Source organism: Pipistrellus kuhlii, unplaced genomic scaffold, assembly GCF_014108245.1.
Source record: "Pipistrellus kuhlii isolate mPipKuh1 unplaced genomic scaffold, mPipKuh1.p scaffold_m20_p_3, whole genome shotgun sequence".
NCBI classification, from domain to species: domain Eukaryota; kingdom Metazoa; phylum Chordata; class Mammalia; order Chiroptera; family Vespertilionidae; genus Pipistrellus; species Pipistrellus kuhlii.
In genome coordinates, this window is record NW_023425529.1 from 120,083,530 (window position 1) to 120,107,158 (window position 23,629).

The following is a 23,629-nucleotide window of genomic DNA, read 5'->3' on the forward strand; positions in this document are numbered from 1 at the left end:
TCAGCCAGAAGCCGGGCTCATGGGAGCGGGCCTAGTCATCAGTAGGACATCCCCCAAGGGCTCCCGGACTGTGAGAGGGTACAGGCAAGGCTGAAGGGCCTCCCCCCATAAGTGTACAAATCTCTTGCACCAGGACTCTAGTTTTATCATAAAACTAAATTTAAATGTGTTATAAGTTTGTTACCTTGACAGCTTACCCAATTCATATTTGTGAGCTACAAGTTGAGTACAACATTTTATGACAATAATTTTCCACACTCAGTATTTCCTAATAAATAATAAGTATTGGGGCATATGGAATTTCAATTAGACTTAGAGTTGGGAGGCCAGACTTCAAGAGTCAGTTATGCAGTCATTTGTTTATTTCTTCCTTCATGCATTCACATATCTACGCATTCAAGCGTTCATTCATTCAACAAATGGTTTTCTAAATCTTTTGCATGACACACTCTTATTTTCTAGAATACCGTCTTGGAGTGTCCATAGTTCAGTTATAGATGCTAGTGGATCCCTGAATTGCTATCACATGACAACAAGGAGTAAAAGACAATGGACAGGTACATTAAAGGAAATTCAACAGAAGAGGGAAGCAGGCAGCAGATTTTACAACATGCTTGCTCTTTTAATGCATAATACTAACTGGAACTTTCATCCTAAGGTCTCGTAATTATTGGAAGATATTACCATAAAGTGACCCACAATCTTTCCTTTAATTAGCAGTTTGACATAAATGTTATAAAGTTCTAGAGCAAGCATGTCAAATTCACAGCTGGTGGGCCACATGCCTCATTTAAATTGTGGCATATGGCCCCTTGGCCGCGAGTTTGACATGTTTGTTTTAGAGTGTACCATATCTATTTGAAAAACATCTATGAACAGAAAAATAAGCAAAAGACTTGAACAGGCATCTCAGATAATAGGACATCCAAAAAGTCAAACTTATGAAACTATGCTCAATTTACTCATAAGGAAAATGCAAATAAAAATCACAATGAACTATCCTATCAGAACCGTTGAAATGAAATTCTTTTTCATTGCTGATGGATGTATAAACAGGTATAATCATTTTGGAAAACTATTGGGTGGCATATCTACTAAAACTGAACATATGCAAACCCAATGAAACAACAATTACATTCTAGGTCTTTACCTGACAGAACCAAAAGACATGTATAAGAATCACATATATTATTTGTAATAGACCAAGTCTAGAGACAAAATAAGTACCTACCAACAAAATAATAAAAAAAGGATATATTTATAGAGTGAAATACTAAATAACAATAAGGATGAACAAACTAAAACTTTACACAACAAAATGGATACAAAATGTATGACTCAATTTTTAAAAAGGACGAAGTAAGACTAGCTTATGTTCTCACAGTTAGGACCTGAGTGGGATCTGAGGTCATGAATGGGAGGAGCCAGATGGGGCTTCTGTGTTTCTATAATAATACTGTTTTTGGCCTGCATACTGGCTGCATAGGTAAATTCACTCTATGAGCATTTATCAAGCCACATACTTGGGAACTGTGTGCTTTTCTAGATTTATGTGAATTCATCAGTTAAAAAATATATTTTTAACAATATGTTTTTATTGATTTCAGAGAAGAAGAAAGAGACAGAGAAAGATAGAAACATCAATGATGAGAGAGAATCTCTGATAGGCTGCCTCAATTAGGGATGGAGCCCACAACCTGGGCATGTGCCCTTGACTGGAATTAAACCCAGGACTCTTTAGTCTGCAGGCTGATGCTCTATCCACTGAGCCACACCAGCTAGGGCTTAAGTTTACTTTTGAAATAAAGGAAGAAGCAAAACAAGTATAAGAACAGTTTAAACAAAACAAAACCTTTCCGTGCAACACATAGGGCCAAGTAATTTAGAGAGAGAGAGAGAGAGAGAGAGAGAGAGAGAGAGAGAGAGAGAGAGAGAGAGAGAGAGGCCCTATAATTTGTATATTGATAGTCTTTTATTTCCAATTTTAAAGAAGATCTTAGTGCAAAACTGCAAGAGGATTCTAGCTAGGATCAGAGATCTTGTTTACTTAAGGAATATGTGACAATATGGGAAAAAAATAGATTACACTTCCTAAAACAGAGAGGCAAGGGAAGTATACCAGGAAGGTATACAAAGCTCAACTGTCTTTAAATAAACATCTAGCAGAGATAAGTTAATTTCTAGGAAATGTCAGTTTCTAAAACACAGTACTTAAGAGTTACTGACTTTCCTTACTTCAGTCCATCTATAATAATAAAAGAGTAATATGCTAATTAGGCCAGATGTCCTCCTGGATTACCTTCCGGACAAAGCTGGGGCTGAGAAGGAAGCCCGGGGCCCGGTGCCTGCCAGTGGCCAGAGGGAAGCCTGCCTGGGTCCTGGGTGCTAGAGGGAAGCCAGTGCTGACAGTCAGGGGAAGGCCTATTCTTGCATGAATTTTGTGCATTGGGTCTCTAGTTACTTTATACAAATTTATTTCTTACCCTGAACAGATCATGTACTTTTATGTTTAGGTGAAAAAAGGGAATGGAGATCAGCAAATGAAAAGAAGGTTAATTGAATAGAGAGTAACAGGCCATGTGGTTTCTAGCAAGTAAACAGAAAACAGAGAGACCAAAAAAGTGATGAAAACCTTGAGGCTTATTAGAGAGGTCTCTGTTGCCAAAGGCTGCAAGTGCAGCCCAGATCCAAGGAGAACCTCCCGGGCAGTGCTTCTCTCTGTCCTGCAAGACTGTCCTGGGTAGCTCTTCATTTATTTCTGCTGCACAGTCTGAATTCAGCATCACTGTCATCAAGTGAGAAGTCTGATGACAGATCACAGTCAATTTTAAAAAATTGTTTTCTCTATTTACTCCCCTCCTTTGACACAAAAGGAAGACTATAAAAATATATATGAAAACATGCTTTACATCCAGTGATAAAATATACTTTGGATTATAAATAAAACCCTGTTCATAGTTTATCAAACATCAGCTTAAGAACTCCTCAGGCTAACCATAGTAACAAGAAGTAAGTGGTAGAAGACCTGATAAAATTGTATGAGTTGTGCCTTATATTTGTAGTTTTGAAGTTCTATGTATTTTGAGGTACTGGCTTGTCAGAACTATGCCTGACTAACATGGCTCAGTGGTTGAGTGTCAAGCCATGAACCAGGAGCTCATGGTTTGGATTCCCAGTCAGAGCACATGTCCAAGATTACAGGCTGGATCCCCAATAGAGAACATACAGGAGTAAGTCAATCAATGATTTTCTCTCATCACTGATTTTTCTATCCTTCTATCCTTCTCTCTTTCTCTCCCTGAAATAATAAAAACATATTTTAAAAAATACAATAAGATGGTATTAACATCTAAACAGTATTTCCTGGTTCATCTTTTCAATATAAAAAAGTTGGTATATAAGGATTTTGTTTTTATTTGCCTATTATATTAGCACTTTTCTGCCTTAAAATGCTTTAATGGGTAAAGTATCCTAATATATAAAAAGTCTGGGTCCGTAACGACCAGTAATGACCACAGGCTCAACCTGACTTTAGGCTAGGGAGCTGAGGGAGCTGGAGCTGTGGACCCCTGGCCACCTACGGTGGCAGCTGGAGGAGGGAGTTGTGGCCCAAATGACCAAAGGACCGGTCCAGCTTTCACTGTGTGGCGGGGCAGGGTGCGGAGGCTCGTGGGGCAGGGGCAATGAGCAGGAAGTTTGTGGGGCGGTGAGGCCAAGGAGCCTCACAGGATGGGAGCAGTGAGCATGGAGCTTCCCGGGGTGGCTGAGGCAGAAGAGCATTGCAGAGCAGGGGTGCCGAGTACGGAGCATCAATGGGGCGGTGGAGGCGAGGTGGAGGCGTGGGGTGGGGGCTGTGACCATGGAGCTTCACAGGGTTGCTGATGCAGAAGAGCATTGCAGGTCGTGGGGAGCAGAGGCCGAGGAGCCTCGCGGGGTAGGGGCTGTTAATGTGGAGGTTTGCGGGGCAGGGGCCACAGAGGTGGAGGAGTGACGCTGGGCAGCAGTCCTGATTGCAGCTAGGCATAGGGCACTTGCACTATTTAATCATGTGCAGGGCTACTAGTTCACAAATCCTATACAACAAAGAGGTAATATGCAAATTGACGATCACTTCAACACACAAGATAGCCATCCCCATGTGGACACAAGATGGCTGGCAGGTGAGGGCAGTTGTGGGCAATAAGGCCAGCAGGGGAGAGCAGTTGGGAGTGATCAGGCCTGTAGGAGAGGACAGTTGGGGGAGAGGGGATCCAGGCGTGCAGGGGAGGGCAGTTGGGGGTGACCTAGCCTGCAGGGAAGGACAGTTGGGGGGGACCCAGGCCTGTAGGGAAGGACAGTTGGGGGGGCAGGCTTGCAGGGGAGGGCATACAGGGGTGAACAGGCCTGCAGGGAAGGGCAATTAGGGGCAATCGGGTTGGCAGGGGAGCCGGTAGGCAAAGATCAGGCTGGCAGGGGAGTGGTTAGGTAATCAGGCTGGCAGACAGAAGTAGTTAGGGGCAATCGGGCAGGCAGGCAAACGAGTGGTTGGGAGCCAGCAGTCCTGGATTGTTAGAGGAATGTCTGCCTGCCCATTTAGCCCAGATCAGGCCTGAATGGGTAGTCAGACATCCCTCTAGGGCACATGTGTCAAACACAAGGCCCGAGGGCCAAATCCGTCCCGCCAGGCCTTGCAATGTGGCCCGCACCGCGCTGTCATCACTACACTCCGCTGCATTTCCATCACAATGACAGTTTATGACTGTTCAGTAAACCATTTGGCCCGCGATTTAGGCTGGATTTTAGATTTTGGCCCCTTCTCTGATTGAGTTCGACACCCCTACTCTAGGGTAAGGTGACCAGTCATCCCGTTTTTGGCGGGACAGTCCCGATTTTTAACAACTTGTCCCGCATCCCACGGCATTTTTAAAAAAGTCCCGATTTTTGGAAAGAATCATGGCACAAATTTCATGCACCGGGCCTCTAGTAATTTAATAAGCCTAATGATCATATTTCACAATAAAAAATTAAAAAAAAAAAAAAACCTGCCAGAATTTTTTGAGGCTGCTATAATGGATCAGGTAATGGTAACTAAAATTGACATATGAGGTAACATGGATACACCGCCATTTTCTTTAGGATATTTCAGTGTTTCTTTATTTCATTATTCCTTTAGAATTTGGAGACAGCTCCTTTGACTAATTAACCAAAAGAGGTTTAACTAATAGAAGGAGATTGCAAGCATAATTAGTTAAATGATAATGTACATAGCACTTAATGATCATTACCATTTATTCTAATATCACTGCTAATAAATGTGGAAGTATTTAAGCCAAATGCTGTCCTATCACAACAATGTCATCAAGTCTAACACAAATAATTTCTAATTTACTTGGGAGTCAATGGGACATTCAGCTTTTTTAATGCATGTCAGTGCTTTCTTCAATCAATTTATAGACCCTTTTGCAGTAGAGACATATTTAATAGTTATCTCTTTAGCTAGACTACATATAACAAGGGGCCACTGTTCCCCTTCAAGTCACAAATAATCCACCTATACTAGTGAAAGCCTTGGCTTTCAGAGGTGGTTGTAATGTATTAAGATACTTACAAAAGAGCCACTGATTATAATGTTAATGTTTCAAAATGCTAATTTCATCCCATTCTCTTGTTTTTCTAAGGATTCAGTTTAGTCATCAACTTCTTATTCTGTACTGAAAGGCTACATTTCCTCTAAATGGCAAAAAAAAAAAAAAAAGTGGAACTTGATTTTTCCCTATTACTCATTTCCGTCATTATTTTCTCTCACATTAGACTGACAAGGGAAGAAAATAGTGAGATGTGCTGTAAAATCACTGACCAATATTATTTACAGAACACACAAAAAGGTTGGACACATCCACTGTATTTGAAAAAGCACATGTACTATCCTGAGCTAGGGGCACTACCATTATTGCCTCATTGCCTACCAGTCTTAAGGAAGGCACACTAAAGAGCGCTCCAGTTTCTAGATCATATAACAATGATATTCTGAGAGCTAAAACAGAGAGAAGTCCTTTTAGGTTCATATACAGTATTGAGAGAGAGAAAATGAAAAATAAAAAAATAAAGGTACTTTCAGTATGTTTTAGGAGAGGAAGAGGTAGGTAATGAATGGAACTGACTTCTGGTTCTATCTTAATAGGGATAAATTAAGAGGTCTTCCTATCATGAGTGCCTGCTTGTTGTTAATTAAAACCTTTAATATTTCTAAACTTTATTTTGTTAAAGCTATTGGTACTATCTAATCTTATTTTCATCACTGAAATCTTTTATATTATTGCAATTATTAACTATGGTATAATTCTCCACATTTTCTGTTTACTAAGAATTCCCTTGTTTGATCTGTTTTTTTTTTCCCTTTTCTTTTTTCCTCAAATGTTAGCTGATGAATCCTCATTCAAATTCATATCTAAGATAAATTTTGTGTGAGTGACTAGGTTTGTTAATTTGTGGTCCTCTCTGTGGGACCCAAGTATTTTTTGGAGGCTAGGGGTTCCAATACAACCATTTGAAGACCTTTTCTTTAAACTGTTCATTACCTTCAGAAGAATATTTTGTGATCTGCCTTGAGTAGAAGTGTAGCTCCTACGGTCAAGGACTAAGTGGTTAGAGGGGCCAGGGAGGCCTTCCTCTGTGTTGACATAATCCATTTTCAGAGGCACACCTCATCCCTGGCTGACTGCCACTCTAGAGCATCGCCATTTTTCTAGACGATACACCTCTCCTCTCAGGGTTGGGAGGAGGAAAGAGAAAGCAGCATCATGGTTACAAGTCTGGATTTTGGAGCCACACCGCCAGATGGAAGTCGAACTTCTTTACTACCCCTCCACTTCCATCTCTGTGTCCCATTCCTTCTGCCCACTGCTCCTGGGACCTGCCATTCCTCAGCCCTCATGTGTCCTGTGAGGAGTAACAGTCTGTTCCTCATTGGAGTCACCTGCTGTTGTGGGTTGAACTGTGTCCCCACAACAATATGTTGAAGTCCTCACTTCCCAATTGTTGTGAATGTAAACTTATTTAAATATAGGGTCTTTGCAAATGTAACCAAGTTAAGATGGGGGTCACACTAGAACAGGGTGAGCCCCAACCAAATGACTGCTGTCCCCATAAAAAGGTCAAGAGGAGAGACTTAAGGAAGAAAGTCAAGTGCAGTTGCAATCAGGGCACAGCAAGGCCCGCCAGCCACTGTGAGACAGGAAAAAGAGACAGACTCTCCCGCTAGGAAAGAACTGACCCTGCCAACACCTTGATTTCAGATGTCCAGTCCCCAAAACTGTGAGGAATACTTTTCTGTTGTCCCCTAGTTTTTGGTGGCCTGTTATGGAAATGAATTCACCTGCACTCCAGTTTCCTCCTTCCTGCATCACCTTCTCTATTCTGTCTTTAAAAGTTAAAGATGTTCCAGGTTAAAGAGGTCTTGATTTCATAGAAGTTGAAATTGGTCCTTGTTACTCCTCTTTTGGGCTTTGTGGTGAAAGGAGGATAAACATCTTTATTATTATGTTTGAAAACCAAAAACATCCATAGTATTTTAATTTTTCATATTTTTTATTCTAAATTAGTTCATTCCACTTAATGCCCTTTAAATGCAGTAGAGAGAGCATTCAACATAAGAAAATCAATTTCAACCTCTCTCATTACCACACCCATTCTGCCTACCACTGTGATTTTGTTGGAGAATTTATATTAATTTTCTATTGACAAATGCACCATATTAGGATGGTGGAAAAGGAAAAAGAATGAGGAAAAACTAACATATCAAATTTATATCTACTCAATTCTAGGTAGTTTAGTAGCATACTCTTATATATTTTCATTTAATCTTACAAATAGTCTATAAAGCACATAGTATAATTTCTTTTTTTTACAGCTGAGGAAAAGGAAATTCAAAGGTGAAATAACTTGCTAGGGTCACCCTATTAGTAAGTCAAGTAGTCAAAACAAATGCAAAAGCCCGAAGTGACTCCACACTGTTTTCAAGGTCAGACTGCTTGGCCAGATCACTCAAGGCTACTATCAACAGGATTCAACCATCTGGCTAGTCTTATGCTTTCACAAATTGCCAGTGAATAAGTACTACCTCTGGTGTTTTTAAAGTTAACTACCCTGTTTCCCCGAAAATGAGACAGTGTCTTATATATATATATATATATTTTTTTTTTCTCCCAGAGTTGTGCTAGGTCTTATTTTCAGGGGATGTCTTATCTTTCCATGCGGTAGGTCTTATTTTCGGAGGATATCTTATTTTCGGGGAAACACGGTATTATGTGCCAGTCAGGCACTTTGCAAAAATTTTTAATACTGACAACAACCTTAAAAAATAATTTCCGTACTTGTGGCTACTCCAAACTGACCTTTAGTGAGGGCAAATAAAAGTAAAAATATAAAACTAAATCTAATGGCACCTTGGAAATGAGTTTAGCACCAAGTGTTATTTTATGGAAACAGATCTGTCACATAGTTGGCGCACACCTGGAAAAACACCAGCTACATCAGGGTCACCTACCCTTCCATGCACCTTCCTCACGTGTAACATTCATTGCTCAAACACACATCACAAGGTGTGCCAACAGAGGATGCACTGTTTCCCGGATTAACTATTTTAAAATATGAAATAGCCTCTAAAAATGGGCTGACTCTGCTTGGTGGGTACTCTACAGTTCACTCTGTCTGCCTTCTGCCAAACTAAGCACTATGGCTACATTTGGAAGAGCCTAAGCAGCACCTCAGACTTTTACTTTATTTGCCTTCTTTAAGCAAAAGGAGAAATTTAGAATGAGCCAAAAATTTTAAAAGATCATAATAATTAGTTCACTACAGACAAGGAGAACAAGAGACATATTACTCGTAACAACTATTTCAGGGAAGTGGAGAACATTACTTTCCTTACATAATAGTTCTTTATCTCCTTTTCATTCAATTTGGTCCCAGCCTTCAGCATAGATTTTCGAATACTCATTAAATAAAAGGCATTTGCTATTTCTTGCATAAATATCCTTTTAAAACAACTGCAAGTCCTCAGTACTTGAGAATTTTCTAATCTGTTCATGCTTAAGGGTCTGTATGATAATGTGACTAAGCCAAAAGGTTGTCCTGACCTGAGTATAAATTAGCCAGGCCTTTCCCTTCTACCCACAGGGCATCCTTACCTAGGCAGGAGCCCCGCTGAGTACTTCCTTCCTTTTGCTTGACTACACAGTAAGTAGGAGAGACTGATGTTTGAATAAAATGTAAAATCAACCAAACCTCTTTACATTCCTGGCTCAGAAAAGTCTCCTTAAAAATATTTAAGTCTTTTGACAGTTACAGGTAGCATTTGATTCTGCTTGAAAGCCCAAGTATAAGGGTGCCAAAAACAATTAGTATTTTAATAACTCCCTTTCTTAGGTTACTTGGCAGGCACAAGTTTATCAGAAAGAGAACAAAAAAATAAGCCAATGACTTACAGTAAAAATTACCATATAATTTTACTATATTATTCCTATGCTCTGTCTACTTTAAAATAGGATACACTTGAAAGAAATGGCAATGGTGGTTGTCAATATTTACTACTTTGACAGACAAGGTTTTTTAGCCAAGAACTGGATTCACATTGTGGTCACTGTTTTCAAAGAAGCCTTAAGGCAGACATGATTGAAAACCTTACAAATTTCATAATTCTGCTTTAAGACAAATTCTTGCTGTTTGGGGAAAAGGTAGGTTAAGAAATAAGGGAGCCACAACTGAATGCTTTAGGGAAGGGAGGGTTATGTGTGAAATTTTGATAAATAACAAAGCCTTTTTTTGTGTGTGCCTCTCAGAGTTATTTTGTGGAGAAATAAACTAATTCAAAAATATCTAACTAGCTTCACATCTAATTCTGACTTCAAATCTTAAGAGTGGCAGAGCAGCTGTGCCTGGAAGCAATACAATCTTATTTCTATAAAAATCTCTCAAAGCTCCATATATAAGTGGGAGAGTAAAAATAGATAATCAGATCCAAATTAAGGCTATTAAGAATTGATTTAATGTAAAGATAATATACCAAGATTTTGTTTAGGATATGGTTATTCACTAAAAATGCATAATACTTGTTTGTCTAAAATTTTGATTATGTTTTATCTTATTTTGTTCTAGTTAAACAGTTTTATCATTAGGGATTTTAATTGCATATAGTTTATAGATTTTTTCTGATTACTCTATATCCATCTCACTGAGAAAATATATTCCACTGTACTACTTAATAAAAAGAAACCATCTAATAAGGATGTAATCAGATTCAGGGAGAAGCAGCATGAGGTGAGATCTCTTTGTCACAGATGTTTACAGTCTGTCTAGTACACAGGGGAAGGGATGTCCTGAAGAGAGTAAAAGAGAGGAACACTAGTCACTCAGTGGTATACCACTGAGTTGTACAGAGAAAGAAAGAAACAAACAACAGAAGAAAAATAATGAGAAAAATCAATTCCTTGAAAGTCTTCTTTCAACCACATGTAGGCTCCATTATTATCTAATCTTCCTCCATTTCTTCATAATTTTCTGTCTCTCACACACTTCATCATTCACTTGGGTTCAATCCTAAGATTTTAGCCTTTGGTTTACCATTCTCTAAGTCTGAAGATTTTCCTTTAGATAACTCATTTGCTTATGCAGCCTTAGCAACTCTCTTGAGGGTCTCAGCCCAGAGCTCTAGACCTGACTTCCTTCTTCAATCGGTAAAACACTGATTCTTTCCTGATCTCTTATAGCCAACCCATGTCAGCATCAAGGTAGCTATATTCTTTTCAGGTCTTTCAGAAGATTGTCACTTCAGTTCCATACAAACTGCTCAGACCTGCCATTTTCTTTTTTGTTTCTTAAGACATTTTATTGATTTTTAGAGAGATAGGAATAGAGAGGAGGAGGAGGATGAGAGAATAGAGAAAATATTGATGTGAGAACAAAACATTGATCAGCTGCCTCCTGCATTCCCTCTACTGGGGGTTGAGCCCACTACCCGGGCATGTGCCCTGACTGAAAATGGAACCAGAAACCTTTCCATTCAGGGGATGACGACCAACCAACTGAGCCACACTGGTTAGAGCAGACCTGTCATTTCCTGGCTCAAAAACCTCTACAGTTCAAATTCTTGGTCTGGCATTAGACTCTTGATATACTTTCCCCCTATCTGGTCCTTTATTATCAATTAGGCCAGTTGATTCAGCAAAACTCAAGTAAGGTCTAAACTTTATAAAAATGCATCAACACTTAGATTATCTTGATTTAAAAGAGTTTTATTTTCTACAGACTATAGAAAAATCTGTAAGTCTGGAATGCACACTACTGAGTAAGGAAATGAAATAATGCCCTGTGCTCATTAGCAAATGCTTTCTTTTGTTTTATTTACTGTTGTTAAATGTTGCTTAATTAAGCAAGGTGAAAAAACTTAACTCATAAGTAACCCCCCATTTCTCAGGAGTGAATAATCCAATCAAAATTAAACCACATCTTCCACATTTGATCTAACAACCTTTTGAAGCCAAGACCAGTGATGATCAAGGAGCTCCTTCAGATACCATTTTAGGGAGATGAGAGGGATTAATTGTGTTCACAGCCTAAGCTTTAGCAATTGCATATTAATCCCAAGTATTTGGGTGATATTGAGAAATCTGATTTTCTCAATATATATTGTCCAATTCAAGCCTAAATCTAAAAATGTCTGTTCATTCTGTGCATTCTTACTAAACATCCATGTATCAGGCATTAGACCAGCTAAGTACTGGGGTCACAGCAGTAGACCAGAGAGATACCCTCCTTCATTGCCTTGTGTGCTCCCTGAAGGAGCTCATGAGTAATGTGATAGACATCAAATAAGAACATTTTTAGGGAAATGAATATTGTAAAATGGAAAAGACTAGGGTGCTAATTTGAGTGTTATTATTTGTGAGAATAAGAGCACATGGTTTTACAGGGACCAGAATGGCCCTGTAAAGGAAAGGACCTCTTGAGAAAGTACGTATGTGTGGTTGCTTTCTTGGTTCACCCTTGTCCTTGGGTTTTTGGCCTTATTTCTACTGATTTCTCAAAACTCAGCTTGGATTTCAGGTCCTTCTAGAAGCCAGGCCTGAATTGGTCTTCCAGACTTCTTGATACTTGCCCACACCCTGTGTGTTACCCTTAACTCAGCATTAAGCAAATATACAGGTATGAAAATTATTACTCATCTATCTTCCCAGTGGATGGTGAATTTTTAGATGGTATCTCTATATCTTAAATGCCTAACAAGTGTTTAATAAATTTGATAAGTTAATGAATGAAGATTTAGCAAGGAAAAATGCCAAACACTTAATTTCTGCTTAGACATTAATAGGTAAAACGAAAGATCAAACAGGTAAAGGCGTTAACCATAGTATTTTTGTTAAAGGTTTGGAGCACAGCACAAGGGCTGGGTTACTCAGTGTGTACATTCTGTGCTTCTGAAGTTGACAGAAGTTAGAATGCTTGAGGCCATCTTTTGTGTACACACACACACACACACACACACACACATATACACACACACACACCAAGGTCTGAGAGGATACTTTGCCAGGATTTTCTAATTGTAAAATAAATATGCCAGATTATATATATATATATATATATATATATATATATATATGTATATGTATATGTATATGTATATGTATATGTATATGTATATGTATATGTATATATATGTAAATCATCTGTGATCTTTCTAACAGAGCATGCATTTATTTTAATGAATATAGATGCTTGAATATAGAGTTTATTGAAGGAATAAAAAGTAGTCGTACTGTGTTTCCCCGAAAATAAGACATCCTCTGAAAATAAGACCTACTTACAGGTTTCCTTCTGAAATATAAGGCATCCCCCTGAAAATAAGGCCCCCCTAGGCTAAACATGAGAGATTTGGTCCACTGATTCTGAAAGAAATGGAGTCACAGAAATTCAGCAGGAAATTCAGGAATTGGATTGTTATGGTGATGTTCCAGAAGATGATGATATGATTGTCATTGAATAAATGAGTAAATTCTTGATACTGTAGGATTCACAGTTTGTCTGGTTTCTGTTGACAACTACTGTACTACTGTACCATATACAGGTTAAAAATTTCCTTTATTTTCATTTAACAATAAATGAGTACCGTATTCTTCTTTATGGAAAAATAAGACATCCCCTGAAAATAAGACCTAGCGCAACTTTGGGAGCAAAAATTAATATAAGACACTGTCTTATTTTCGGGGAAACAGGGTAATTCCAGGAGGTGATGTACCTTATAATCCAGCCTCAGAAGAGGAAAAGAGTATACATAGTGGTTCAATCTTGGAATAAGAGACTAGACACACCAGAGGCTGAAAACCTCAGAGAGGTTTTTCTAGTTCAACCTTATATCATGAGGAAAAAAATGTACACATATGCATTGGCTCAAGGATGGGAACAACAGATATGGATTTGAACAGCTACATTCAGAACACAACATGGCAGAGAGATTAAGAACTAGACAGGCCCAGGGCCTAAGCAAACTATCAAACCCGTTTAATCCTTAGTTATGTTCAACTATAAAATGGAGACTAAAGTAGTGACTACTTGGTAATAGTACTGAAAAGATTAAATAGGAAACATTCAGCATAGTGCTTGGCATGTAATAACCCTACAGAAAATTTTATAAATCTTTTAATATCAGTTTACAACATACTATCAACTACTGTATATTTGTAGAAAGTATAAGTATCAGACACTAGTTTTGTTTAAGTACATGAAAACAAAAAGTAAAAGGGATTATGTGTTACATTTCAATCACATAGTTCAGTTTTCAATGAAAATAATTTTCAGAAATAGAAAATTACAAATAGGCTTGAAATGTCAACATTTTGTAAAAATAATCATGATCCTTGTAATATTCCTTCCTTTTCATATTCTTCATTTTTCAACATCCATTCTAATAAATCTATCTTTTACATACTGTTCTTAAAAGATTAATTTGGTCATTTGGATTTTTCTCTCACTTGCTTAAAAATGTGAAGTGAAAACACAGCAGAAATATAAATAAAAAATTAAGTTTAAAAAACATGTCAACCCACTACATTTATATTACAATAGAGAATTTGATATTTGTGTTATATCTCCTTTGGCTGGCTCTATAACCTACAATAGCCTAGGACTTCAGATAGTATATATCAGGTTTAGTAAAGATGGAAATGCATTGCTTATCTGCTTTTACAAAATGGACTGAAACATCACAATTTATATATGTAATTTACAGGAGCCTGGACACTTTCCTAGCATGACAGTCACAGAAGGACTGGGTCCCTGAGGCCAGGGCACAAATTTATCTTAAGTAATTTCCCCCTACATTACATCTAAAGTATTTATTTAAACTTCAGCATGGCAGGGGTATAGATATGCCATTATAATCATACTAGAGGCCCAGGACATCCCTCTTGCAATCTGGAACCTGCCTGCCTGCCTGATCGCGCCCTCCCTGTCTCCCCAACTGCTCCCCTGGTGGCCTGGTTGCTCCCTAACTGTCTGGAAGGAAGTAGGATATCCGGAAGATGTCTGGTCACCAAGTCTAATTAGCATATTACCCTTTTATTAGTATAGATCATGACCATCGTGTTGCCTATGCTTTAATGACTTACAATGTGGGCTGCATTATTTATTTTATTTTACTACTAATAAAAAATAATCAAAGGATCTATATATAACCAAAAGAAAAATGCGATGGAAATCAGAACTGCAACATGGCCTTAACTGTGTCAATAACTAGATATGTAGTTTTGAGAAGTTTTTAGCCTGAGTTTCCATCTATGAAACACATTATCTATGAGGTCCAGGAAAACACTGTCCTCTACACTGTTTGCCATTATTTCGAATGTCACAATAATTCTAAACCGTAAACTCTAATAAGGAATTAATGATCCACAACAAATTTATCTGATTTCTTACAATTATTTTTTACTATTAGAGCAGGAGAAGGCAAAACAACAACAAAAACTTACTGTTGAAAAATGTCAAAAGATCTATATAAAACTTTGCTGTAGGGTTTCACCTTTCCTCTTCTTTTTAAAGCATCTATTATATGTTCTTTACCTTGAGCAGTAGATCATCATAACCATGTCTTTTACTTACCTCATAATTATTTTAGACTCTCTTAAAAATTTGATACATTTCTCTACTCATGCATCACAATTAGTGCTAAAACTTAACTACTTAACTCATCTGCACTCCAAATCTGTCAAGTATTTTCCATTTAGAAATCTGGTGAAGTTGGTGACACTCTCACCCTGAGGAAATGGCAATCACAATGGGTGAATTATGTTTTGACTAAGGAAGGTAAACAGAACCCCATAATACTTAACAGTGAGAAAAAGGGAAATAAAGTAAATAAAATCAATCAACACAAACCGGCATCTTGAGACTGGTATGCAGTAGTTGGGTAGAGATTTCTGAAAGGATTCAATATCATAAATACCAGAGACTAAGTTAACTCACCTTTTCAGTGATTCTAGCACATCCATCCATAATAATATCATATGAAGCTCATCTGCATTAATAATTTTGTCAAAATGCGGGTCATAGTATTTCAAACTGTACTGGCAAATGTCATCGAGTAAAATAGGTAACAATTCAACATTTCAAATTGCATCTCCATGTACAGTAAGTCCACTACTTAAAATAGTAATATGAAAGCACAATGCTTTTGAAAGAGTACACTGGACGACAATGATCAGAAATGTCTGAAGTAATTTCAAATAATAAAAAAATTCACTCAAGACCTAAAAGAAGAACTCTAAACACTAGCTCAGGCAATACTGTCAGGCAGCAGAATCTGAGTATACAATCTTATAACAAATGTGTAGATCCACACGTTTTTACTATTATAGTTATATTGAAACTTGAGAACTTCACAGCAGTCTACTGAAATCACAGATCAATGGGATAAAAGTAGATAAGAAGAATGTGCAATTTATGAATACTGTTTATTACCATGGTTACAAACTTTCAGAACAGGCCTCTGAGACATGGGACTGAGACTCTGCCGAATATCTGTTAAAACAAAAATATAAAAGAAGTTTAATATAGAGGTCTGTTCATCTCAAGAAGTGTAACAGTATATTTTCCAAGTTTAAGTATATCTAGAAGCAAAGCAATAATGTTATGACTTTTACTTCCCATTTAATTATGCTACTGTGAACTCCACTGGGATGAAGTACATATGGCTCTTCAGCTGAGACTTGTCACACTAATCAGGATTTCCTAGGTTCAGTGCATTGATTTGTAATGTGCTACTGACACCGGCCAACTGGAATGCTTTTCTCTCTGACATTTGTCATCGCAAGGGAAGGATTAAGAAAACTTATGAAACTTCTGAGGAATGGTTGCCCACGGCACTACATTCTTGACACATGACTTTAAAAGAATTAAAAACTATAAGAGGGCTGTTCTTTGTGGTAGTTCCCTAGAAAGTAACATGAAACAAGAATAACGTTCACCTTTTGGCTTCGGTGTCCTTTTTCTTCGATCGCGGAAGGCAGCCCCCGACTGCAAGGCCTCCAGCAGACTATCCATCACTCCTGTCTCATCACCCTCTGTGAGAAGAGATGCAGGGGTTACCATAGCAATGTCAAGAATACACAGAAACCATGATGGTGATGATAGAGGAAATAAGATCAGATGCCAGGACTAAGCCAGCAATTTCAAAATATGATAGGACTTTACTTCTCTCATAAATCAAATAGCCTTTAATGAAATCTGTCTCATTAGTGCTGTGCTACTGTCCACTATGAGGACCGAGTTCCATTGATTCACTTCAGAGCACTGCTTTTATAGGCCAGTGACACGATAACTTTAGAGAATGTAGTTCTCATCATATCTGTGTCTTGGGTTATCATAAATATCATTTCCCTTGTAGAAATGGATTATTTTCAAAGCAGCAGCTTTAGTTCTAAAATCGACCAGGTGTGGAAGTGCTTTTGTTGGTGCTATTGATATTCTGCTGTCTAAACATATTGCACAAAATTGTATTTCCACGCTAACTTTTGAGAACATGACTCCAACAATTGATTGTTAATATCAGAGGATAATCAACCCCTAACTTTAGGTGACATACAACAATCACTATAAATTTTTACAGAATGTATGAAAAGTCTGTCTTCTATAATAAAGAAGAAATGGAGGATTTCAAAAACCAAATGGAGGATTTGTTTTTTGAACCACATTATGATTAGTTTAAGTTGATATTCTGTATATGATTAATGATGCAATTGTAGGGCCATTTTTCTCTACTAATATCAGATTTCCTTGAAACCATAGCTACTTCTAGTTATCTATGTTAAGTAATATTTAAAGAAAGCAGAAAAAACAAAACAAAAAAAACCTTCAACAATACTACTTGCCCAACTGAAATACAGAGAAATGCTAGCTCTTTTGGTACCTTAGAATTCACTTGTAGGCATCCTATCTAATAAAAGTATAATATGAAAAATGACCTTCACCCTAAGACACAAGATGGCTCCCCCCATGTGGACACAAGATAGCCATCATAAGATGGCCAGCAGGAGAGGGCAGTTGGGAGGGACCAGGCCAGCAAGGGAAGAAAGTTGGGGGTGATCAAACCGGCAGCGATGGGCAGTTAGGGAGACCCAGGCCTGTAGGGGAGAGAAGTTGAGGGGGAAATCCAGGCCTGTAGGAGAGAGCGGTTAGGTGGTGATCAAGCCTGCAGAGAAGGGCAGTTAAGGGTGATTAGGCCTGATCCAGTTCTATCTACCTTCCCCTGCCTGGGATCGGGTCTAAACAGGAAGTCCGACAACCCTCGAGGAGTCCCAGATTGGAGAGGGTGCAGGCTGGGCTGAGGGACAGATACCCCCGTGCACAAATTTTGTGCACCAAGCCTCTAGTTTTCTATGAATGTGTATGGCTGGTACATAGTTTTGTCTAAAGTAATAGAAAACCATTTTCCTCTAGAATTTTAATTTCTTTTCTTTTTTTGAGATGCAATCTCCTGAGAGAGGGCAGATGAGATGACAAATGAATATAGAATACAAATAAAACAGTTTATAAACAGATATATAAATATGCATCAACCACTTTTCCATCTGGTTCTAATTCATATTCTTAGAAAAGTACTAAACCTTGTAGGTGTAATAAAAAAAGTGGGTGATAAATAGAGCATTTGGAAATTATGAATTTATATGCAAATTTAATTCTCAAGTGGCTTTATGGCTATTTTAATTAAAACACATTAAATAGTTCAGACACTTTAATTAGTAACTACCTACCTATTTTTTAATATTTATACTCAAACTCAAGTATATTTTTCCTAGAAAGAACTATAGATATGCCAACTATTTAAGATGTTGAATATATTTCATTAGTAAAAGGAAACATTTAAAAAATCTAAAAAACAAACATGAGATAAATGGCATATATTTAAGGGGGAAAAGGAACTACAAAGAAAATTTGAATTTTCCTTAGTAAGTTTTCTACTGGTAATGGCATTAATATAGTCATTCTGAAAATCTTATGTGTATATGGTAAGATGGAACAGATGGGTACAAATGTTGGTGACAACAGGGGTGCTCACTAAAGGAAAGGAATTCAAATATAAAGTGGTAGAAGGAGAGGAAGAGTCATCAAGTGGTGGATTAGACTTAAATGTGCCATATATGCTCAAGGTTTTGAAAAACAGTTTTCCTCACTTTGTGGCCCCAAAGAGCCCAATAGTAATGAAATGCACTAGCAACATGCACACCTACCCCTTGGAACTTGGTGTCTAAGTATCATTACTCGCTAACAGGAACCAGAATACTTAGGAAAATGGCTGATTTTAGGGCTGAGAACAAGATAACAATTTGAGCACTGGATAAGTAATAATGGATTGTTGCACACTGGAAAAAAGAACAGAAGAATGCATCTGTATTGATAATAATAAAAAATAAACATAGAGCAAGAGAAAGTTCTCCCTTAAAGTAAACTGGGAACTAGTAGATGTCAACGATATAAGGAGGGCTGAGTTCCATTAATATAAAGGAGACAGATATGAGTGAAATAGGAAAGCCACTACATTACAGCTCACAGTAAGAACAGATTCTGCCAGAAATCATCAATGATTACAAAAACCAATCTGGCCCAGCAGGTGGTTCAGTGGTTGAGCATCAATCCTAGAACCAAGAGGTCACAAGCTCAATTCTAGGTCACTCGATCCCCAGTAGGGGGCAAGGAGGAGGCAGCCGATGGATGAAGTTTCTCTCATTCTATCTCTTTATCCTCCCTTCCTCTCTCTCTCTAAAAATCAATAAAGAAAAAATTTAAAACAACAACATAACCCCAATCTCTATAAGGCTTAGGGGGAATAGGATATGGAGAAATCTGGTAGATATTACCTTTCCCAAATAATCAAATCTGACATCACAACAATGGTACATGCTGACAACTGCCTTCTGAAGTGATGCACTGAGGCAGACACAATATAACATATGTAATAGTTTGCACAACTGTACTTATCCTGAATCTAAATGGGAAGAAACAATCAGACAAATCCTGAGTGAGAAACATTCTGTGAGATACCTGACCTAAGCTCTTCTATTTTTTAACATTTTCAATTTATTTATTTTTTTCAATTACAGCTTACTTTCAATATTATTTTATTGATTTCAAACATACAGAGTAATGGTTAGAACACTTTACAAAATGTTCTCCTCAATATTTCTGATATCCTCCTGGCAACATACATAGTTATAACAATGCTAGAGGCCAGGCCTGCGCCCTCTCGCAGTATGGAACTCCCTGAGGGATGTCCAACTGATGGCTTAGTTCCACTGCCTGCCACCTTCGCTGTACTCACCAGCTGAGAGCCTGGCTTCTGGTTGAGTGGTGTTCCCCCTGGGGGAGTGCACTGACCACCAGGGGGCAGGCTCCTGCATTGAGTGTCTGTCCACCAGTGGTCAGTGAGAATCATAGTGACCCGCAGTTCTGGTTGTTCCACTGTTAATAGTCGCTTAGGCTTTTATTATATAGACTAGAGGCCTGGTGCACAAAATCCGTGCAGTGGAGGGGTGTCCCTCAGCTCAGCCTGCACCCTCTCCAATATGGGATCCCTCAGGAGAAGTCTGACTTCTGGTTTAGGCCCCATCCTGCAGGGTGATCAGGCAGTCAGACATCCCTCTCACAATTTGAGACTGCTATCTCCTAATCTCTCGCCTGCCTGCCTGCCTGATCACCCCCTAACCACTCCCCTTCCTGCCTGATCACCCCCTACCTGCTCCCTGCCAGCCTGATAGCCCCCAACTGCCCTCCCCTGCCCACCATCTTGTGACAACAGGGAGGCGGCCACCTTGTGACAACATGGTGTGACCATCTTGTAATGATGTGAGGGTGAGATGCCACCTAGGCTTTTATTAGTATAGATTACTGACTATCCTGTGATACTGTACTTTACATCCCATGACTATTCTGTAACTACCAATTTGTACTTCTTAATTCCTTCACCTCTTTCACCCAATTCCCCAACCCTCTTCCTCTCTGGCAACCACCAGTCTAGGGTCTGTGTCTGAGTCTGTTACAATTTTTTTGTTCGTTTATTTTGTTCTTTATATTCCACATAACTGAAATCACATTGGTTCTTAAAAATCATGAATATCATGAATGGCCAAGAGAGAAATGAAAAGGAAAAAAAAAAAAGGTTAGGGCACTGTTCTAGATTAAAGATTAAAGAGACATGTCAAGTAAATGTATCACACAATCTTTGGTGAGCTCTTGAAAAGTGAAAAGGTTATAATGACATTATTAAGATAACTGGATACATTTTACAGTGCACTTGATATTAAAAAATTAAACTGTACCAATGTTGAGATACCTGAGTGTGATAATTACATTATGGACAGGCAGGGGAATCCCACTGCTCTTAGGAGATAGATGCTGACACTTTCAGACTTACCAACAGCTTGCAACACAGTTCTATGCTCCCTAGTTTACTCCTTTGAATATGCTGTCCTCTCTACACAGAGCATCCTTCTCACTTTCTTCATCAAGCTCTCTCATTCTTCTCCTTCAAGGCAGATAACTGTGAATCCTTTCCTGACCTATGCAGGCTGAACTGGGTGGCCCTCTGTGTCCAAAGGCATGAGGTACACAGAACACTAGATCTTTTAAATTTTTGTTTACTTAACAGTTTTTACTCCCAGATGACGAGTTCTTGAGCGGGGATTGTGCTGTTCATTTACCTTTAATGCCTACCACAAGGCTAGTAATATAGAAAGTGTTCATTAAGACATGTTGTCTATACTAACAAATGTGGCACAATATAGTCAGCTGGGGGGGGGGGGGATGTAATGCAATGTAATTGTGCAGGAGAATGAAGGTGATAGAAGAAGATGGGGCAGGGACATAGTAGGGGCCCTTCCCACCACCTTGTAAACCACACACAGCTTTGTTTCTTCCTTTTCCCTGTAGCAGACTTCCATTCAGTTGCTAATGCACATTTGCCAGGATCTCATGAATTGACCCATTGCTCCTTTTTCTGAGTAAACTTTGTGTGTTGGTGGTCAAGAATTGAATTATTTTTTATTTGAAATATCACATGAGTTGCCTAGAGTCACACTGCTTCTGGTATCTCCCTAATTCTAATGCATCTCATACAGTACTGATAAGTCCTAAAGGAGAGTTATAATCTTCAATCACCCAGTCACACATTTTTTTTATATTTCTCACTTCCCACAATATAAAGTCCCATCTCTTTCACTTGCTCCCAACACTGATTCTAATTGCTCTTCTAATCTTATCTCTTACTTCCAACATCACAACCTATTATTCAGCTAAAGACAACTGCCTGTGACTCTCCCCAAACATTCTCTGGCCTGTCCAATACTCTCCACATGAACCTCTATCTCTGCTCTTGCCTCTAGAGCTGATGGCTTTCCTTGGCTTTCACAACCACATGCATAACAGAAAGAATACACTACCTAAGAACACCTGCTAATTCTAGTCTGAGCTCTCAACTAACTGTGTGACAACAGACTAGTATCATAATCATTTCTGATATGTGTAACAGAGACTGTATCTGTCTAGTGTTAATAAGAGGATCACATAAGGTAATAGAAATAAAAGCACATGGTAAATTGCTAGGTGATATAAAAATGTAAGGAAATAAATTCATAAATGAACATCATAGAGCTTTAGGAAGTTTATGAATGCCTGCTTATTATGTTTCAAGCATTGAATTAGATACATTATAAATTAAATAAATCTTCTATAGTGTACTTGATTACTATGTCCTTTCTAAAGGACATAATATATAACAACATTTCTAAGGGAAATTCTAATTGAAAGTACAAATACAGCCTTAACATAATCCAGTGTGTAAGGTGAAGAGATATAATGACAGTTTTTTTTCCAATTGTTAAAAATGCATATGGAATATTCATTCCGCACATGTTTACTGAAAACTTACTATATACTAGGACTACTAAGCACTAAGGATAGCTAGATTCCAAGAGTTAACAAATGTGTTCTGCTCAAAAGGAGCAGAAAGTGTGACAGACATGCGAAGTATCTATAGAACCATGGGGATGTGAGACTTCCTGGTGAGTGATGACCTGACAGGCAGGAGGGAGCACTGCAGGGACTGGGGAGTGAACAGCACACCTGGCAGAAAGAAGGGCAGTACAAAGGCAACTATATGAGTAAAAACAAAAGTGAGGTAGAGTAGAGCATTTAAATGATTCACATTTACATTATTCTAATACAAACCAGAGAAATGAAAATTAGCCATTTTTACTACAGACTAGAATTCAATTTCTCTAACTGCAAGTCAATTTATGTTAAAAATATTTATAGCCTCTCTCCTGCTGTGAAACTGTTTTAAATAAATAGACTAAGTGCAATAGTCAAAGCTTTGCTATGTCTGAATAACACAGCACCTGTTTTAATTCGTAAACAGTATTTTTAGAAGTCGCAGTGAAATGGAAAAGGTAGAGCTGAGGATATTTCTCAAGCTGAATCAATGGGATGAGTGAACAGACAGGAAATGAAAGAGTGAGTGGGTCAGACATCTTTGAGGTCCTTGGGGCCTATGACTGGAGAAAGAGAAAATATGGAAAACTTAAAAATAATATTGAGTTTGTTGGGGAATAAATGTTGGAGAAGATAATGAGTTCCCTTTTGGACATGTGAGTGCAAGGTGCTAGCAGGTACCTCCAGATAATTTCTGGAAGTATACTGAAAATTCTGGCCTCAAATTCAGACAAAAATGTGGGCATTATTTTTGTAGTTCTTTTTCTTTAAATTATCTTTATTGTTGAAAGTATTATAGATATTCCCCTTTGTCTCCTCCTGCCTTGTCTGACTCTCTCCTTGTCACTCCAGCCCTCTCCCAGGCCTTCATCTGTGTCCATGGGTCACGCATATAAGTTCTTTGGTTAATACCCCTCCCACTTTCCTTCTAAGAACTGTCAGTCTGTTGCATGCTTCCATTTATCAGAATCTATTTTGTTCTACCAGATTCCACATATAAGTGAGATCATATAATATTTGTCTTTCTCTGACTGGCTTATTTCTCTTGGCAGATTTTTCACTGACACAATTCCTCGGAGAGTGAAACAAAAAAAATTAACTAATGGGACTACATCAG

General features: G+C 38.3%; 1 protein-coding gene across 4 annotated transcripts in view; it reads right to left on the bottom strand.

Annotated features, from left to right (window-relative positions):
• DIAPH3 (diaphanous related formin 3) overlaps positions 1-23,629 on the bottom strand; it is a 473,874-nt gene that overhangs the window by 85,417 nt on the left and 364,828 nt on the right. For all 4 annotated transcript variants that reach the window (XM_045588685.1, XM_045588684.1, XM_045588687.1 and 1 more), the window contains 2 exons: positions 16,497-16,592; positions 15,991-16,050 (listed from right to left, as the gene is read on the bottom strand). In XM_045588685.1, the coding sequence (XP_045444641.1) occupies positions 15,991-16,050; positions 16,497-16,592 (156 nt within the window). The remainder of the gene's footprint in view (positions 1-15,990; positions 16,051-16,496; positions 16,593-23,629) is intronic.